This window comes from Emys orbicularis, chromosome 11 (assembly GCF_028017835.1).
Source record: "Emys orbicularis isolate rEmyOrb1 chromosome 11, rEmyOrb1.hap1, whole genome shotgun sequence".
In the NCBI taxonomy this organism is placed as follows: domain Eukaryota; kingdom Metazoa; phylum Chordata; order Testudines; family Emydidae; genus Emys; species Emys orbicularis.
The window spans coordinates 44,848,977-44,869,792 of NC_088693.1; the positions used below are offsets into that span (position 1 = coordinate 44,848,977).

The 20,816-nt window shown below is 40.7% G+C and overlaps 1 protein-coding gene across 1 annotated transcript in view; it reads right to left on the reverse strand.

Annotated features, from left to right (window-relative positions):
• The window catches only part of SESTD1 (SEC14 and spectrin domain containing 1), a 139,901-nt gene that overhangs the window by 9,949 nt on the left and 109,136 nt on the right, over positions 1 to 20,816 (reverse strand). The window contains exons 9-15 of the mRNA XM_065413701.1: positions 15,012 to 15,134; positions 8,739 to 8,933; positions 7,585 to 7,699; positions 4,847 to 5,006; positions 1,876 to 1,957; positions 1,016 to 1,138; positions 85 to 276 (exon numbers count right to left, since the gene is read on the reverse strand). Of these exons, the coding sequence (XP_065269773.1) occupies positions 85 to 276; positions 1,016 to 1,138; positions 1,876 to 1,957; positions 4,847 to 5,006; positions 7,585 to 7,699; positions 8,739 to 8,933; positions 15,012 to 15,134 (990 nt within the window). The remainder of the gene's footprint in view (positions 1 to 84; positions 277 to 1,015; positions 1,139 to 1,875; positions 1,958 to 4,846; positions 5,007 to 7,584; positions 7,700 to 8,738; positions 8,934 to 15,011; positions 15,135 to 20,816) is intronic.

Here is a 20,816-nt window from a genome sequence, read left to right on the forward strand (position 1 = left end):
ACACAACAGGATTTAATTTATATGTTTATTTTTCATTTTACTTCAACTAAAATAGAACTAGTTTTTCTTCCTAAAAAAACTCACCTTTTCAGCATTTGAATGAAATGCAATAGCCATTTCCAACCTGTGTACTCTCTCTTCAGAAGTTATTGTAAACTGTTTCCATACTCTGTTTAGTCTCGGAAGTGTGTCTCCTGAGGACCTAGAAGTGCATCGCAGAGACTGGCACAGTACAACTGTAGCCTGTAGTAACTGTCTCCCATAATCATAAGTACTCTGCAAAGAAAAAACAGAGTACATGTAAAATTCAGCTTCAGAATAGACAATGTGTAACGATACAGACAAACCTGCAAGAGATGAATTCTCTTAGATGTAATTCCACAAAGCATGCTTGCACTGATCTAGTCCAGTAAAATACATCATCTACAAATTATATGTGAATAATAATTAGTTCACTAAGTAGATGGCTATATTTCTGTTTTTTTTTTCTTTTTTTAATGCCTATCAGGAGTCTCTGCATCAATGTGAGAGTTGCTTTTGAGATACAATGTAGTTCCTCGATCTCCAGTTACCTATATCCTGGAAACAGACATGAAACCCACATCTCTTGCACTGTAATTCATAGCTGTACCAATATGCCAGATGGCTGGCCCATATTTTTGCTACATTAGTTGCAATCACTTCAGAATTCGTTAGGAAAACCATCTCAGACATCTCCCATTTTTATCAACATCAAACTTCTTTTATGCTCTGCATTTCCTGTGCCCATCAGAACCTATGAAGGTCATAAGCCTGCCAGCACCAATATGGGTTACTGCAGCTTTAAAATCTTTCTAAATCTAATCACTGATTTTGGTTATTAGTATTTCTCTAGGCAAGCATGGATGCAAAGTATGAAAACAGTTAACAGTGGAAACTCTACTACTGTCCCCCAAATTTATACCAAGTACAGCTAAAAGCTGCCTGTAGCTATGCAAAAAGTGAGTTTCTAGAATGAAGATAATCCACCACTCACCTGTGCAACATCAAAAAACTTTCGATGCTTTTCCAACAAAACTTTGGTTTCTTGAGAATCATCTCCCAATCTGATGTGGGTCTTAAGCAGAGCATCCAACAGTTCACTTAACCATTCTACTGCCTTAAAAAGAGAAGTAAATTAAAAGAATAGAAACTGGCTTTAAAGCTGATTAAAAAGAAAATCATCAAGTACACCGAGCCAAATTTAAATCTGAAATATCGCTTTGCATTTAAAAAAATCAGAAAAGGTCTCAACTAAATCAGTATTCTGTATATAACCCCCACTTCTAATCTGTTATTTTTATTCATTGCTATAATCTTTTACTCTTTGTGAATACTCTGAAATAATTAAAAACAAAGTAAAAGACTAAATTTAAAAGAATCAAAAGAGAAAAATATACTTTAAAATTGAAAAAAGCATTTGTCAGCATAATATTTGCAGAAGTGGTATGATGGGTCCTGTATGGGTCCTGTATTAAAATGAATGATTTTCTTATTACATTTAAAAAAAAAAGAAAAGAAAAAAAAAGAGTTGTAATTCATGCATTTTAAATTTAGATTAAGATAAAACCTGACATAGGATTACATAAATCACATAACAGTCAAATTTCATAATCAAGACTGCCAATTAAATTAGATTCATCATAGAGAAAAGTTTGCATTTAGTACCAAGACACAGCCTGAGTGAAGAGCTATATGGTAGCCACGTTAGACAAGCCCTCAATATCTGGAAGCACCATGCCATCACAAAAGCACAATCATGTTTATGCAATACACATTTAAGGAATATTTCACACAGTTCAACCAGCAAACATGTCTGAACACAGCAGAACTGTGAAGTTCTATAGCCAGCCTTACCTGAGCAGCATCTTCTTCACATTTAAATAACTGAACCATCTGAAGCATCTTTAGCCGTCGCACATCTACCATGTCCTCACACCTGAGGAAACCCAAACATTTAGGAATAAATGAAATAACCTCACAGAAAGAGTAACCATTCAGCACACTAAATATACCTTGGGAACGAGAGCTATGGTATCTCAATTTATGCATTTTTAAACCTACAGCATCAAGAAGTCAGTTTTCATGAACAAGGTAAACGCATTATTGTGCCACTAGCCTGGTCCACACATGACTGGATTTTGCAATGCATTCTCATGAAACATGCAGTAAATGCAGCTGAGCACTAAAACACACTGATTTGTCAACAGCCATCACCTTCAAGACATCTTGATGAATAAAACTGGAGAATGTCTAAAATTCATCTGCATTTCCCCACTCCACCATTTTTAGCCAACTACTATTTAAAAGGTTACAAGATAAATTAATCATCATAAACAAGAACCATAAAGACTTTTAAGATTAGTTTGGATGATTTTCTTTGCTGTAACTCTTGTCGGAAACCATTCAAAATGTAATTTATATAAAATTAGTGCAGAAAGAGGATAGCTAAAACTAAACTCATGACATAATTCATTTTATACAGTCATGATATGAAAATATTGGAAGCACTTTCCTGTCAACCTTCAGAGCTCAATATTATAATTCATTAATCTAAATAATGACTTCTCCCTCTGAATTTAAAAGACATTGAGTTGAATATATAGAGAGAATCAGAATCCTACATAGCTCAGTAACAAATTCAGATAGTTAATCATGATAGCAACAGTTAGCTTTGTAAGTGACAGGATATGCACATGCACACGCGTGTTTTTCAAACAGGCTTTGTAATTTGCATGAGCCCAGCAACATATTAAAATTTTGAACTTTGTTAAGTGTGCCTTGCAGTGCTGCAATGCTTACACTGAGCAGCAGCTATTGAAAGAGTGTGAGAAAACATGACTTTTAGATTCCAAGAATTTTAGTGATCTAGCCAAAATATCCCTAGAAATAAACATTCAAAAATTTATGAAACATTGGATAGGTTTAGCAGCCAATATTTTACAATTCTTATTGTATTACTCACACACGGTTTGGACCTACCAGGAATCTTAAAACTATTTACAATTAGCTACTGCAAACAAATCTTGCAATTCAAGTGGGAAAATAAATTAAAAACTAATGCCTTGTCTGATTTTACTTTGAACCTGATTTGTATTCAGGCTAACTAAAGGACTTTTAGTCATACAAATTCCTTTGTGCATATCCATCAGAGGGGAGAAAATTCACATTCAGATCTTAACCATATTGTTCTCTCTCTGGAAAAAAAATGTCAGTAATATTACAGATGAGGCATTCTTGTTATGGAAGCTGATGTACTTGAGCCAGAAAAATGTGCTTTCGTAGTGAGATGAATATTTTCAAAGATTAGTCCTTGGGCATTTCCTTTTAATCTAGTATAAGTTGTGCAAATTAGGTAGAATTCTAACTGTCCAAACTTCTTTTCTCTGGTAGAAACCACAATAGTAATGGTAAGGAAAAGTGTGGATTTTATTTAGTTCTGATGATCCAAGTTTCAATTATTTTAACAAAACCATGTGCCATATTAGTATACAAAGGATGTCATTTGTCAATATGAATTCAAAACAAACAAAAAGCCTCAAAGATTGCTTTGGCTAGAGCAGCTATAAGACACCTAGGACTTCTTGCTAAGATGAGAAAATGTTAAGGGGCTACATTTAAGTCACTTTCAAAATACATTTCTGTAAAAGGTAACGAAAAAATCTTGCACTTGAGAACAGCTGCTGTCCCTTCAACAGAGCTACAAAGCTGAATGGATTTATCAGGTGAAAGATCCTTCCTAGAGAAAGGTTTAGGACAGGTGGTCTTCAAACTTTTTTATCATGGGGCTCACATCTTAACAGAGAGGTTTTCTCGTGGACCAACACCTCTTCATCTTACACACCTGCGATCACACAGACCACCTCCTCTCCAACTGAAGATCATGCAACACCCCTGTGGCAACTACAACCAGGGCCGGCTCTGGCTTTTTTGCCGCCCCAGGCAAAAAAGCCTCCGGCCGCCCCCCCCCCCCCCCGCGGGCTCCGCTCTCCCCCCGGCGGCCGGGGGCAGGGCGCCAGGGGGCTCGGCTCTCCCCCCGGCAGCCGGAGGGAGGGCGCGGGGGGGGAGGGCGGCCAGAGCGCCGGGGGGAGGGCAGCGAGCCCGGCAGTGGCCCCGCTCTCCCCGGCAGCCCGAGCGCCGCGCCGCCCCCCTCCAGGTGCCGCCCCAAGCACCAGCTTGGTTGCCTGGTGCCTGGAGCCGGCCCTGACTACAACAATCATATTGGTGGAAAAGAAATATTGGGAAAATAATTGTCTTTAACACAATAAGGCCCCAATTCAGGAAGATTTTTGAGTAATCTATGTTTGCTCACATCTAAGTACACCTCTACCTCGATATAACGCTGTCCTCGGGAGCCAAAAAAACTTACCGCATTATAGGTGAAACCGCGTTATATTGAACTTGCTTTGATCCACTGGAGTGCGCAGCCCCGCCCACCCGGAGCACTGCTTTACCGCGTTATATCCGAATTAGTGTTATATCGGGTCGCGTTATATCGAGGTAGCGGTGTATAAGAACAGAAGGGAGCACATGGCCTTATGTACTACCCTCTCACCCACACCCACACCCATCTAGCCCTGAAATGTAGCCATCTTTGGATTTAGGAGTGTGCCACAACAACAGTTCTAGGGGAAGAAGAAAATAAAACTTCTCTCGTTTAAATGGAATGCGAGATTTAAGTCACCCAGATTGCAACTGCATAAATTAGGATTTCACCATCATCCCGTGGCTGAGTCCCATATAAACAAGGGTCTGATTTAAAATAGCATCAGGTTTTTTTGTTTTAAAGTGTAAAAATCATCATAACCACTAGAAGTGCTATTATTACCGTTGTTTTCTAAGCTGCATATCTTCCATCACTCCCTGGATGTGGTCCACATTTTCTTTGTTTTCTATGGTTACATCTTTTCCATAGGCCCAGGATGCTTGGTTAGATATCTGGTCAAGAAGACCTTGGCCTTTTTCACGCAAGCCTTGCAGGCCTAAGTCTAAAACCAAAATAAATGAAAATATTTTGTTTGTTAAATCCGGTTAGTTTTCCCCATTCTTTGAACCCTCTCCAATTTTTCAACATCCTTCTTGAAGTGTGGACACCAGTACTGGACACAGTATTCCAGGAGTAGTAGCACGAGTGCCAATTATAGAGGTAATATAACCTTCATACTCCTACTCGATATTCCCCTCTTAATACATCCGAGGATCGCATTAGCCCTTTTGGCCACAGCATCACAATGGGAGCTCATGTTCAGCTGATTATCCACCATGATCCCCAAGTCTTTTTCAGCATCACTGATCCCAGGATGGAATCCGGCGTATTTGTATGTATGGCCGGCATTCTTTGTTCCTAGATGTACAACTTTACATTTTGGTTGTATTGAAACATATTGATCTGAGAGCATCAATTAGATGCATCATTCTATAATATTTACAGAATGCTAGGGAAAATGGATTTGTTATTTTTTTACCTGCTGGACCATGAAATAAATAAATGCGTTTCAAGGAAATGTCTGAGATTTAATAGTCAGCTATAATTGTTTCAGCATAAATATAGGTAATTAGTGCATACAATCTTAAGCATACATATTTATTTCTAAAAGGTCTATCATTATCAGAGACAGTGAATGTCTGTCATGCAAAGAACATGCAGGCTATGATTTTAAAATACATTTTACATGGTTGACAAACTTTTGGATACTGTAGTATGAAGAATCCTTCAGTGCTTGCCCTTAAAGTCTGTTGTTAAATCTACAGCACAGCATATTTATTGTGTGTCATTTTAATATAGTGTATGGTTTGAGGTATACACAATATAAATTACTGCACATGTGCAATAACTTTTCAAATTTAATTACTTCAGCTATTTCAATTTTAATATATCTTTTCATTCCACAATCTCTTCCTACTTACTGCCCTTTCCCTTATAATAAAGCTAACATATGGCATTTAGAGTCTGTAAAAAAAATTAATTACAAGTCTTATCATTGCAAGCATCCTAGCTAGGGCTGGATAGGCAGAACATAACTCCCTTCAGAATTTAGATAATTCATAAAGGATTCACTGTTTGGGAACAGGAGGTTCATCTTCCTCCAGGGAGATCAGGATATAATTCTTGCAGTATATTCCTATGCTCCGACTAGGCTTGGGGAAAGAGAGGTGCAGTCCAAGATTCAAACTCTAGGTTTGTTGCTAAATGTAAATACAGTAACTCCTCACTTAAAGTCATCCCGGTTAACGTTGTTTCATTGTTATGTTGCTGATCAATTAGAGAACATGCTCGTTTAAAGTTGTGCAATGCTCCCTTATAATGTTGTTTGGCAGCTGCCTGCTTTGTCCACTGCTTGCAGAAAGAGCAGTCCATTGGAGCTAGCTGGTGGGGGCTTGGAACCAGGGTGGACCAGCAGCCCCCCCATCAGCTCCCTGCTTCTTTAAGTTCCCTGTGCGGCAGCCGCCCAGCAGGCTATCAATTGCCGGCAGTTCAGCTGTCCCTCCCCCCACTGTCATGTGCTGCTCCTGCCCTCTGCCTTGGAGCTGCTCCAGGGAGCCTCCTGCTTGCTGGGGTGTGTGTGTGTGTGTGTGTGTGTGGAGAGACAAGTAATGTCCCCCTCCCCCCTGCTTACCCCATCTCCATAGAGCGGGGTTGGGGTGGGGAACAGGGCTCAAGACAGAGGGAGCTTGCTGGCAGCAGCTGCTGTCTCAACTTGCTGATCTACTTAAAAAGGCAATGTACTTAAGAGTGCGGTAAGTGTACTTAAAGAGGCAATGCACATCACTCACACACACACACACACACACACACAGGGTGTGTCTCTGTCTGCCATGCTGTCTCCCCCTCTCCATTTGTGCTGCCTTGTAGAGCGTGAGGCTACATTAACAACAATGTGTTAACCCTTGAGGGCTCAGCCAATTGCTAGTTCATCATTTATCAGTAAGGCATTCCCTGGGAAATATCCCACCCTCTTCTACCCTCTGACTTCACCATCTCAACCAAGCTTCACAATCATCATTGCTGTGTACAGTATTAAATTGTTTAAAACTTATAGTGTGTGTGTGTGTGTGTGTGTGTGTGTGTGTGTATATATTTATTTATAAAATATAGTCTTTTGTCTGGTGAAAAAATTTTCCCTGGAACCTAATTTCCCCCCCCCCCCACCCCATTTAAATTAATTCTTAAGGGGAAATTGTATTTGCTTAACATCGTTTCGCTTAAAGTCGCATTTTTCAGGAACATAACTACAACGTTAAGCGAGGAGTTACTGTACTGTAACAATATATTTCATTTGTGTGCATATTACTTTTATCATTTGTCATATAAACTAGCCACAGAACACGGCACAAACAAATATGGGATAAACATGCAGTAGAGAATGCAGGTTTTACAGCTAGGGGAGAGGTGATCTTACTATATATAAGAAAGGGGTGAAAGAGCGTAAAGGAAGAACTGAGCAAGGGGAAAATTAGTTTAATATATTAAATAAAAATGGAAAAAATTGTCCTCAGCATTTGTCCCTTTCAACTACTTGATCCAGTATAATTTATATTTCTGTATTTCAGCAATTTTCTGCTTACCAACACTTTTCAGCTTCTCTTCAAGCAGTTTTAAAGTTTGCTGAATTGATGCTCCATCAGCTGGTGCTACATCTACACACAACATCCCTAATAAGCCATCTAACTGCTGAGACAACTGAAATAGAGAGGGATAAAGACAAACCTTATATCTGATATGTAACCATTCTTTGTAATGAAATTGTTACAGTTGCAATTAATACAAAAGACATATAAGCACTCTCAGTATTGCCAAGCCCAAGCGCTCCAGAATCATGAGTCAGGCTCCCCAAAATCATGAGATTAGTTTAAAAATACTGAGATTAAAAAAAACAAATACATTTTGGGTTCTTTTTCTTTGCCTTCTGGTTCCTGAGCATTTAGGGTCACTTACATCAAGTTTTCAAGCTTTTCTCCACATCCATAAAGGCTAGAAACTTATTTTTTAAATGAAAGCTGAAAGTATCACCTAATACATGGTTACAGCAACTGGGCTTTAAAGAAAAAACACCATGTCCTGTGATAAAATCCACTTCGGACAAATAACAGCTTGAAAAATATCTTGCAGAGAAACTCTGAAGAACATTCTACCCCATGCAATAGAACCAGCCAGTCAAAAAATATAAGTAAAGAGAAGTTAGCTGAATCTCTTATCATGATTAATTTTACAACTTAAATATGACAGAAATGTAAGGCCAAACCAAGAACATCTAGTGCAGGGATTGGTAACCTTTGGCACGCGGTCCATCAGGGAAAGCCCCTGGCGGGCCGGGCCGGTTTGTTTACCTGCAGCATCCGCAGGTTTGGCCAATCGCTGCTCCCACTGGCTGCGGTTCGCCGTTTCAGGGCAATGGCGGCGGCGGCGGGAAGCAGCGGCCAGCACATCCCTCAGCCCACGCCGCTTCCCGCCGCCCCCATTGGCCTGGTATGGCGAACCGCGTGCCAAAGGTTGCCAATCCCTGGTCTAGTGTTACAATACACATTCCTCTTACAAAACAGAAGGCCTCAGGCTTAACAATAGTATTTCAATTAGGCTACCAATAAATGAAGCCTTTTGCATTTTTCACCGAAGTTACTTTGTTTTCTCAATACACCTTGTACAAGATAGTGAACTTCAATAATACTATGTCAACGGCGTATCGGCAAGTAAGACTGTAAACACTTAAAACCAAGCTTACATCTTGGGCAACACCATGGAATTCAAGCGCTGCTTGTAACAGATTTTGCCTAAATTCCAGCTGACTGGCCTGCCGATAACAGACATCGCTCAACTGTTGCTGTAGTGCTTTCAACTCTACCAGGTCCTCCTCATCCCCAGCATTTAGCAGTGCTGCAATCTGCTGATTAAGCTCCACATATACGGCGAACCACTCCTACAAAAAAAGAGCAAGAACCACATGATTAAAGCTTTAAAGTAACACCAAAATAAATCTATTTCTTTTTAAATGACATGCATTTGAATGTATCGAGCATTTTATTATGTTTTTCTTTATGGGACATCAGTGGAATCTTTCAGCTACAAGAGCAGTAAGTGTAGGTTTATGCAGCACTTTGAAAATTTACATGCCAAGAAGCATTTTGCATCCTGTATCAGGATGGATAAAAATCGATGATTTGAAAATGGACAATTAAATAATCTGATTTTTTAAAATTTAAATACAGATATACTTTAAAAAAATAAATACATGTAAAATTAAATATGAAATTGACAACCTATTTTAAGATTTAAACTACTTAAAATCTATTAAAATCATCTAAGTTAAATACAAAAAATAATATTAAGCTTTACTTGTTTGTTACCAAGAAAGTCAAACTGAACTGGTAGAAGTCACTGGCTAAGCACCTAGAACCAGAGTTTGTTGAAGTGATAAACCAGCTTTTATGCAGTATTGTTGTACTAGTCATGTCAGTCCCAGCATATTATAGAGACCAGGTGGGTGAGGTAATATCTTTTATTGGACCAACTTCTGTTGGTGAGAGAGATAAGCTTTTGAGCTACACAGAGCTCTTCTTCAGGTTTTCTTGAGGTCTGGAAAAGGTACTGAGTGTGTCACAACTAAATAGAAGATTGAATAGATAGTTTCGCATAAGTAGTACCTTAAAATAAGTGCTAACTAAGAATGCAAAAATTATCTGTTTGACCTTGTATTTAGTGTAACTCTCTCAGTATCTCTCCCAGACCTCAAGAAGAGCTCTGTGTATTTCAAAAGATTGTCTCAAATCAGCTTCTGACAGCAGGAGCCTCTGCTGCAGGTGCAGAGAGAATACTTTTTTCACTTCTGTTTATTCCAAGTTAAGAAACCAATTGGGATTTGAAAAAGCAGGAAAAGCTTGTTTTCCTTTTCCAATCGATGGCTACGTCTAAACTTGGACCTAGAGATGCAACTCCCGGCTCAAGTAGACATACATGTGCTAACTCTCATCAAACTAGCATGTTAAAAATAGTCACCACAGTAGCACTGACAGAGGAATGTGACGGCATAGGCTAGCTGCTCCAAGTTCAAACCCAACTAGATACTGTAGGTATGTACTCGGGATGGCTAACACGTGCCTTTGCTCGCCACTGCCCACGCTGCCACAGCTACACTACTTCTTTTAGCGTACTATCTCCATGAGAGCTAGCACGGTTATGTCTACGTGAGCTGGGAATCATAACCCTAGCTTCTAGTGTTGAGGTAGCCTATAAATAAAAACTAGGTGTGAGAGGGTGAGATCTGTTAGTTCTAAAATCTTGAAGTAACCAAAAACAAACAGTTCAGTCAATTAACTACCAATAACACTTCCTTTGTCTAATACATCAATTAGCTTGAAATGCAAAACATGTTTTGATAAACTTTTTTTTCCCTTATGTATCCATCACTTTTAAGGTAGTTTTATCTAATAAAAAATATATATAAAATACTGGTTGTGTGCATTTGTAACTGAATTTGAATTACCACCCAACCAGAAGTTCACAAAAAATCACAAGCAAAATAATTAATCTAGTAAATAAGAAATGCCTCATTTTCCAACCAAATTAAAAATATAAAATTTAAGTATATAACTGCTTAAATAAATGTGCATATCCCCCCGTTAGCAAAAAGGAGCACCAAAATGTAGAGTAAATAAAGGATACATTTAACTGCGAATCAACATGTTTTAATGCTTAGCAACTAATGAGAATCAACCTCTCTTTAGAAAAAGAACTAAAAGTGTAAATGAAAACACAATTGAAATCAATTATTTAAATCAAGGTTTCCTGCTTGTTGATTTAAATTGTGATTAAAATTGGTGATTTAAAATCAATCCACTCTGCCCTATATCAATTCAAATATAGTTGCAAGTTTTACAAAAAAAGTATGTATTTCTGATCCTACTGATACTACTTGAAGGTAGGGGGGAGGTCCATTGTCACAAACTCTAAACTCAACCTGCCTATTGGCATATACTGCAAACACATTCCCATTAATAGTCGCTTGCACAGCACAAAAATTCCACTGTCTAAACATAAACCATTATTTAATTATCATTATGGTATTCATGTTATGCTACAGGAACAATGATAAGGCTCTAGTATGACGTTAAACCATTATTAAAAGACTGCCTTTGAATCAAATGATATTGCTTTCAGCAATATTACTACTGCTAGCAATAAACGTAGAAATGTCATTAGAAAAATATTTTAGGCAGAGTGAATTAAACACCTTTCAAATAAAATGGGGCAGCAAAATATAGAAACAGGTTATTCTAAAGTTTCTTCATTATATGAGAGAAGGTGTCTCCAAAGTGTTGCCGTATATACCTTTATATTGTTGAAACCATAATATACAGATTTAGGTAAGAAAAACATTTCAAATGATGGAGAATTCACGGAGAATGAAAGCCTACTTCATATATCAAGATAAGAAATCCAATGTTCATCTGATGTCGTTATAAACTTGTAATACCAAATATGGCTGCTAGACATGTTTGTTATTTTGGTCTACTGACAAGATGACCTTCAAATGTCCTACTTAATTCCAACATAAGAGAATAGTGCCACCTATTGGTTGTATTAATGAAATACCTGATTTAGTGATTAATGCTTTATTTTGTCATTGCCCAATAAACAAGGCAAAAATGGTCAATTGTAGCAAAAGCTGCCAATATCTAACAGAATTAAAACTACAAGTACACTGTTGACTATTTCAATAACAAGACCCGCAACGCATTTAATCAAGGCTGTTTAAATCAAATGACCAGCTCTAAACCCAAATTGACCAGACTCTCACAGGTCATGACCATGAAGAAAAGGCAGAAATTTGACTAAAGACAATGAGCTCAAGTATATTAGACATGCAGAGAAACTATGAAATAGGTCACAAATTGCTTATTATCTAGAAATCTAAAGCAGTTCCTTTTCAAGACTGGATTCACATAGAATATTAAAAACAAATAGAAGCATTCCAGAAACTAAAGCAACATGAGAGCAATACGGTCAATAATAAATAGAAGACGTTTCCAAAGTAATGAAGGGGGAGTTGGGGAGGGGAAGAGCAGTGGAGAGGAGAGAAGATCAGACACGCACCCCGTTTGACTTCAGAAATGAGGGAAGAAATAAATATCTAGAGCAGTGGTTCTCAAAGCCGGTTCGCTGTTCAGGGAAAGCCCCTGGTTGGCCGGGCTAGTTTGTTTACCTGCCGCATCCGCAAGTTCGGCCGATCGTGGCTCCCACTGGCCGCGGTTTGCTGCTCCAGGCCAATGGGGGCTGCGGGAAGCAGTGTAGGCCGAGGGATGTGCTGGCCGCCGCTTCCCGCCGCCCCCATTGGCCTGGAGCGGCGAACTACGGCCAGTGGGAGTCGCAATCAGCCGAACCTGCGGATGCGGCAGGTAAACAAACCGGCCCGGCCCACCAGGGGCTTTCCCTGAACAAGCGGCGGACCGGCTTTGAGAACCACTGATCTAGAGAGACTGTAGAAAATTAGGAAAATGATAAAGGAGGAAGAGAAAAAGGCAGACAGCAATTGGCTCCAGATCAATTATAGGAGATGCTCCCAGATTAGAGGGCAAAAACAAACACACGCACTCAGGCACAGAACTACTTTGAAAAGTGACTTTGTAAATGGGGTTCCATGTTTAATATGTCAATGATTTCTAGATCAAATTTGCTTAATTGATAAGTCTAAAGATGTTTTTTTCTAACTGGCAGTGCTGCAAATTCATACTGGGACTGAAAGCCAGGCTGTGTTCTTTCCTGCTTGTGCATTATCAACAGTGATATTTATTCTGTAGGCCAAATTCAGACTTCAGTCACACCTCTGCACCCCATGGTCTGCGGTGGGATTGTAAGGACCTGAGGACAAAAGTTGGACCTCCAATAGAACTTAGCTCATTTTGTTAATGATGTGTAAGCATGAATGGAATTCAGCCCAGTCTTCCATATCTATGTCGTTCTACAATACTAAAATGAATAAAACATTACAATTATTTTGTTATTAAAGCAAGCAGATATTACTCTCTATACCAGGGATCGGCGACCTTCAGCACGCAGCCCATCAAGGTAATCCGCTGGCAGGCCGAGACACATTTTGGTTACGTTAACCATCTGCAGGCACAGCCCCCCGCAGCTCCCAGTGGCCGCGGTTCACCGTTCCTGGCCAATGGGAGCTCCGGGAAGCGGTGGCCAGCACGGCCCTGCGGCCCGCGTCGCTTCCCGCAGCTCCCATTGGCTGGTAACAGTGAACCGCAGCCACTAGGCGCTGCGGGGTGGCTGTGCCTATGGACGGTCAACGTAAACAAAATGTCTCATGGCCCACCCGTGGATTACCCTGATGGGCCGTATGCTGAAGATTGCCGACCCCTCCTCTATACACATAACGATCAGAGACGTTGGGTAAGAAAATGCCATTTACACATTGTCACTTTTCAGAGTAGGTGACTTAGGGAGCTTAGTTCAGCAGAGAAAGAATAAAACAGTAGGCAGCCTACCCTGGCTGAATGCTGAGTAATCAAATCTCAGTAACAATAAATCAGTTGGTTTAGAGAGGATATTTCTATTTCTAAAGGTCTGCAAAAGGTATCTGTAAACAGATGTATAGTGAAAAGTAGTACAGTAACTCCTCTCTTACTGTTGTAGTTATGTTCCTAAAAATGCTACCTTAAGCGAAATGATGTTAAGTGAATCCAATTTCCCCATAAGAATTAATGTAAATGGGGGGGGGGGGGGGAAGGGGGAAGGGGGATATTTCCCAGGGAATGCCTTACTGATAAATGATGAACTAGCACTCAGCTGAGCCCTCAAGGGTTAACACGTAGTTGTTAATGTTAGCCTCACACTCTACAAGGCAGCACGAATGGAGGGAGGGGAGATAGCATGGCAGAGAGAGACAGAGACACAGAGTGTGTGTGAGAGAGAGACGTGCATTGCCCCTTTAAGTATGCTGACCCCATCCTAAGTACACTGCCTTTTTAAGTAGATCAGCAAGTTGAGACAGCAGCTGCTGCCAGCAAGCTCCCTCCGTCCTGAGCCCTGTTGTGGCCCCCCTGCTCTGTGGAGATGAGATACAGGAGCGCGGGGGCAGGAGCAGGGGAGGGGGACACCCTGACATCAGCACCCTTCTTTCTCCCCGTGCACAGCAAGCAAGAGGCTCCTGGGAGCAGCTCCAAGGCACAGGGCAGGAGCAGCCCATGGCAGTGAGGGGAGGGACAGCTGAACTGCTGGCAACTGATAGCCTGCTGGGCAGCTGCCACACAGGGAACATAGGGGAGCTGATAGGGGGGCTGCTGATCCACCCTGGTTCCAAGTCCCCACCAGATAGCTCCAATGGGCTGCTCTTTCTGCAAGCAATGGACAAAGCAGGCGGCTGCCAAACGACGTTATAAGGGAGCATTGTGCAACTTTAAACGAGCATGTTCTCTAATTGATCAGCAACGTAACAACAAAACAACGTTAACTGGGATGAAGTTAAGTGTGGAGTTACTGTATAGTATTTGGTCAGCAAAGTCAGAAATAAGCTGTCAAATTTTATTTCAAACTAAATTGTATTTCAAATCTTGTTAACTGAAATCCACGTTCAGTGATAACTGACAGTGGTAGGTTCTAGCCAAATGAGCTCCAATTTTAAACATCTCATTTACCAGAGCAGCACAGATCTTATCATACACATTTTCAAAAATGTTCTTTTTTCAGGCTTACTCTCCCTGTTTTTATTTCACTTTTACTGAAAGTACAAATTGTCATGGTGTCTTTTAAAACATCAACACACAGACAAAAAGCATATAATTAGATTTTATTATCTACACTGGAAACCATAAAAATCTGTATCTAAAGGACATAGGGGGTAATTAAAACAGTGCAGATACTCCTCTTTATACCCGATAAATCACTGCCTGCTCAAATTCCTAAGAATCTGTCACTGGACTACATTATTCACAATTAATTATATGTACTCATAATCATGTTGTAACTTGGGGAAGGGGGGGGAATAGCTCACACTGTGTTGACTCTCAATCTCTTCATGTTTCTGTTGCAAAGCTTGTGAGGCTCTAATTGAATCACCTATCCCCCACTGGGTTCGTAGTTGTTCTGATCCAGGTCCTTCAAGCCAATTCACTACCTGTTAATAAAATAATAGTTTAGATGACAACAAATAAATCAAATATTCTCAACAGGTTGTAAAACAATTCCACTCATACTATTAAAAATTCTATGTACTTTTCATTTCAAATTAATATAACCACAAATTCGGGAAAAAGTTAGATATTCTGAGTAACTTTGGAAGCGACTTGATTTCGTATGCCTTTGGTAGAATGTACTTTTCATTAACCTTAGGCTCCCAGCTCATGCTAGAAACTCATAGCTCACAAAAAATTTGGCACACTCATATTTGTCATTTTACATCTGTGTCAATAAAGTGGATAAAAAAAACCCTTACTTTTCTCGATAAGAAAAAAAATCTTTCATTTTCAGACAAATTTAAATTAGCCTAGATCAATGAATTGGAGTGCATGTGTCAGCATTGCTGAAATGTTGGACACATCTTTATACTCATGAGAGAGAAGTGTTTTCTCCCTGCTTTGTTGAACAATTATGTTAATGGTCAAACAGGTGACAAGCACGTTTTCAGTACAAAATATTAGAAATACATAAAATGCTTTAAAAAAAAAAAAATAGCCCTTCATCCTGTAAACTGACCACTCTGACATAAGGAGGCACCCACATGAAGCCTCACTGATGCCAGTGTCTCCTTTAAAAGTTCAGGGGTCTGCCTTTGCAAAATAGCTTGCAAGAAAGGTCTCAATGTCTAATCTATAGCTGGAAAGTCCCAAGATTAAAGTGTCAAATGTGTTATTTTTGTAACCAAGGACCATCAATTCATTTTGATTTGTATGTTGGGAAATTATCTAATTAAGGTGAAATGGCCTCTAAAATTATGTATATTGGCCTCTTTATGTATATTTCTAGTATATTTAAGTTTGAAGTATTAGACTATACCCACAGCATAAATTCTAAGATTAAAGCATCTAGGAAATATAGAAACATCCATGCCAGCTGAAAAAAAGCCACTTCTTATCACTGAAGCCACACAGGAGTCCTGAAATAACTGGGAATTCAGAGACCCCAACGTTATGAGACAATGACAAAGGACAGGCAAACAGCTTCTCTTCTTTAATCAAAAGATTTTCTTTTAAATAACAAGAATATATGCAAACATACAATGAAACTCAGTTGGCTGGTGATTTGTGCACACCCATTTTTCAGGGAATACAGCCTCAAAGGGAAAACAAGGGAAGAACATGGATTTATCCTTGACTTCTCTGTCAGCATGGAAGGTCGTGGCACAACAGTGCACAAGAGTGACTATGACTATCCTTGGATTATTCAGAAAGTCCACCCAATTTTGTCACCTGATCTACAGTTATCCATGCCTGTATTACAGTTTGACACAACTGCCTTTCCAACAGCCTGTTTCTCTGCTCCCAAAGCACACAGGTAACACAGAAGCCTCAAGACACCATTATTATTCATATTATTGTAGCAGCTAGGAACCTTACTCGTGAACCAGGACCCCACTGTGCTAGGTGCTGTATAAATGGAACAAAGACAATCCCTTCCCCAAAAAGTTTACAATTTAAGAAAGACATCCTGTCCTGCCATATCCTGTGTGGTGCCTCCTCTGGGATCAGTGGAGAGAGGCAGAGAAGGGAAGATACCAGTATACCTGTCAGTGATCCTAGTTTGGCTGGGAAAACCCTTCCAGGGAAACTGTCCTGGGACTTTGTAACACTACTGCTCAGCAGCCTCCTGCTTTATTCCTCACTGGAGTCTTCTCAGTTACTGGCTGCTGGCTTCTGCAGCTGATCCCTGGCAGCTGCTTCTAGAGCTGTGCTTAGCTCAGCAAATGGAGAGATCTGTGCCAGCTACATGCACTGGAGAGAGGTAGCCAGCAGACATGGGGGGGGGGTGCATGGCAGAGAGAAGCCAGCAGAGGATCCTGCACTCTCTATGCAGGCCAGAGAGGCCATTTACCAGGGAGAGACAGAAGAAGCTATGTGGTGAGATGAGAGACAAGGGGAACAACATTATTATTGAGGGACAGTTTTTCAAGTCAGGCAGTGGCTGGGGGGCATGTTTTATGTGCATTTTTGTGAATTTAGAGTAATTTCTCTGTTTGTTTTTCTTAACCCTTCTAGGAAAAAAAATAACCTAAAATTAACCAAAACATACACCAAACTGTTCATCAACTGGGGGCCTGGAAGCTCCCACATCCTGCTTATTAAGAGAATTGTTCCTGGATGTACATGAAAAACATTGCCAACTATGTACTGGGGAACAGAAAAAAAGAGCAAAACCTGGGGAGTGTAGTAGAAGAGCGGCAGGGATCTGAAAGACACAGAAGAAAGGAGACAGAGGGAGAACAGGACAACATCTGGGAAAAAGGGTGTGAGAACTTTTGAAAGTGGATGAGAACTAAAAGCTTCACAGTGAGGCAGAGCAGGGGAGGGGGGCATGCTCCACTCCCTGTCAATACCCGGCCCAAGCCGGGGAAGCTAATGATCCAACCAACGGTACAAGTTTGGTGATGAATCCTAGTCTCATGCCACCTGAGGCATGTTGCACATACGCTAAGAGGAGAAGGGGAGGAAAGCAGAAAATGGAGACTTGGGAGTAAACACAACCAGAAATGGCAAGCAATATTGGCAAAAAAATAAAATAAAAAAGGAAGGAGAGAGAGAGAGAGAAAACACAGGTGGAATGAATCAGCAATACTAGGGTCATCCAAGTGAGGAATCACCAACTGAAGCCTTGCCCTAGGTGCAGTCAGGACTGCACAGGAGGCAGGACTCTTATTGTGGCAGCTTGCAATATCCATCCATTTGGGACAGTTAATTCCGTTTTTTGGGGGCTCTTCTCTGTGACAGTCTGCATCCCTACATTCACCCTTTTTTACAGAACTATAACGGATTGTACAAAGTATGCCTTGTGAGGGATCATTTGAAAACTCATAATTTGCTGATCATTATTGTCCTGGTAAAATATGTGTGGCAACCTTGTATGTAAAGTTACAAGATTCTACTCTATAGACCTGTTCCAAGCTTAGAAAAGCAGGCACAAACCAATTCCTCAAAGATAAAATTCAAATTGATGCTCAGCCAGTTGTCAACAATATCAAATGAACTATCAGCTGATTAAGCGACCATTCGTTGGCAGGAAAAAGGATGCGAGCAAGAAATTGGTTGGTGGGCAGCTTACCCACTGCGGCTGTCGCTCTTACATACAGTGTGTATATTTCTGGCTGTGAATCTAGGCAGGTTGCCTTATCGTTTAAATTTAGGCAACGTTTTATTGCATTTTTGTATATTACTTGATGCCTTCAACAATCGTTTTAAAACTGGTTAAACAAAATAGCAGAACACATAGCTTCATTTTGTGCTAAGATTCTGTTCATTTATTATGCAGCATCAGTAACGTAGACAGAGCAAATGGATGATTATTTCTAATCAAAATGATGCAAATTGAGGTTGATGCCCGAGTAAACAAGTCTATTTAAATGCATTAATGAAGGCAGTTTGCCAGGCTAGGTTATAAACTTTATTTCAATCAGCAATTCTTGCTCAGCCAATCTGAATATTATCCAACTACAGGAAAAGTCCCATGCCCTGCTTATGTCATTTGTGAGCTATGCAGTAGTGTTATTATCTTATACACTACACTTTTGTTGTTGTTGTTTTCAACTGAAAATATCAAGAAGAAGAGTTTGGGTTTTTCTTTTCTTTTGAAGATTTCAGTGACCACACAAATGAAAATAGTTTCTTGCTGGATTTACCTTTTCAGTGGTAAGATGTCTCCTATCCTCATCAGAAGCGTGAGGTTTTTGGGAAGAAAATTTAGATTGACTTAAGTGAAATTCAGAAATTACTTTAGAAATGAATTTCCAGTGAAGGCAAAGGGAAATGTTTTCCTTATGAAAAATAGAGTACTGAGGGTCAGCCATAAGTGCTCCCAGTCCACTCATCCTTCCAGATGAGATGATGGCAACTAAAAAGGTGACCTTCATAGAAAGGTGACACACAGAACATGTGGTCAGTGGTAGATGGCATCAACAGATATAGGCAGTTCTTGATCGTCCCGTCAAAAATAACTTCTGGATGGTGGATGGGATTGAGTAGTTGTGGTTGTCACAGGGAGAGCTGTGTATCTAGGTCTTTGTACACTCTGGTGCTTGCCCAGTGATTCAAATGAGCGCTGGTGGTGGAACAGCTGGAGAGATGGTCATGGCTTGTACACCTGTTTATGGTGTTGTGTCTTCAGAGCCAGGGTGTAAATGCCAAGGGAGCAGAGAGTTATTCCAAAGTTTTTCAATGAGCTTAGAGACTTGTCAGTCTTCTCGATAAATAAACTTGTCAAAACTTGTCTATTATATTTTGAACCTCCCTGGGGAACCCTGTAGAACACAGTGAAAACTCATGCCTCATGACTATATCTGTGGCTCTCCTTCTAGATGCAGTGTCAGCTGCATCAACTTCAGCTTGAAGGGATATTTTGTCCACCAGTTGGCCTTCCTCAGTGTGGGCCTGGAAATGTTCTCTGTCTTCTTGAGGGAGTTTGGTCTGGAAGTCCAAAAACATGTTTTACTCACAAAGCTGGGTAGTTAGCAATATGGAGCCAAGACTCAGACGACAACACCTTCCCCTCACCCCCCGAGGGTCAAGTCGACAAGAACTCTTATCTGCCAGTGTAGTCTTGGGATGTTGTAATCAAGATCTTTCAGTGGCTGTTTGCACCACCAGGGAGTTGGGTGCTGAGTGTGTGAAGAGAAACGCCGCTTCTTTGACTGGTACAAAATAGTGCCTCTAAGCCCTTCTGGGGGTTGGGGTGCTGCAGGCTGGAGTGTGCCAGACTACCCTAGCTGGTTCCATGATGGTCTCATTTACCAGGATAGCCACCTTACTGGGACCAGAGGGTTATAAAATGTCAAGGAGCTAATATTGGCTACCTTGGACCTCCTCTAGTGGAATGTGGAGGTCATTCATAACTATCTGAAGAAGTTCCTGATATTGCCTGTGGTCATCAGGCAGGGATGGTGAAGATGGGGCAAACTGTCTCATCCGGTAAGGTCAGACAAAACACCTGTCAGCACCTGAGGATCTGGTTCAGTATCCTCGCCCTCAAACTCCAACAATGCCAGCAGGTGTCATGTGTGAGAAATACAGTGGGACGGATGGATGGATTTGGGATGTTTACTGTAGGGACCCCAATAGGGCCAATATGAAGGGTTAACCGGTTGAGGGGTCCCCATGGCAATAGGTACCCTCAATCCCTTGAGTAGCTGTATGTGGGTGGAGGACAGATGATGGAACCCAGAACTTCTGGAGTCTCTGTCTGAACTCACCTTCCCATGTGGGAGTGAAGGATCATAATATGGAACCTCCAACTCCTCTGAAGAGAAGGCCAGTTCCTATTCAACTATCAGAGTTGTTGGTGCCAGTGGGTGAAAGCTCCTGCCTAAGTACTGAGGAGGGTAACATTTCTCTCTCCTTCATGTAGTTTCAACTTCTAGTGTCATAATGTCTCTCAGGAAGGTCAGACCCAAAAGAAGACTGGGATAAGGAAGGGTGAAGATATCCTCTGGTAAGGTGTACATTTTGGTTAGTCGCAGAGACTGTGGCGTTCCGGTAGTCAGGACTCACAGATCTGGTGCATCCATGGTCATCGTGGATGGTGGGTCTTTATGGGGACTGGTCAGTACTGTTTAGGAGTCAACATGTGAACTCTTAGATGGCGTTTGTGGCTGCGG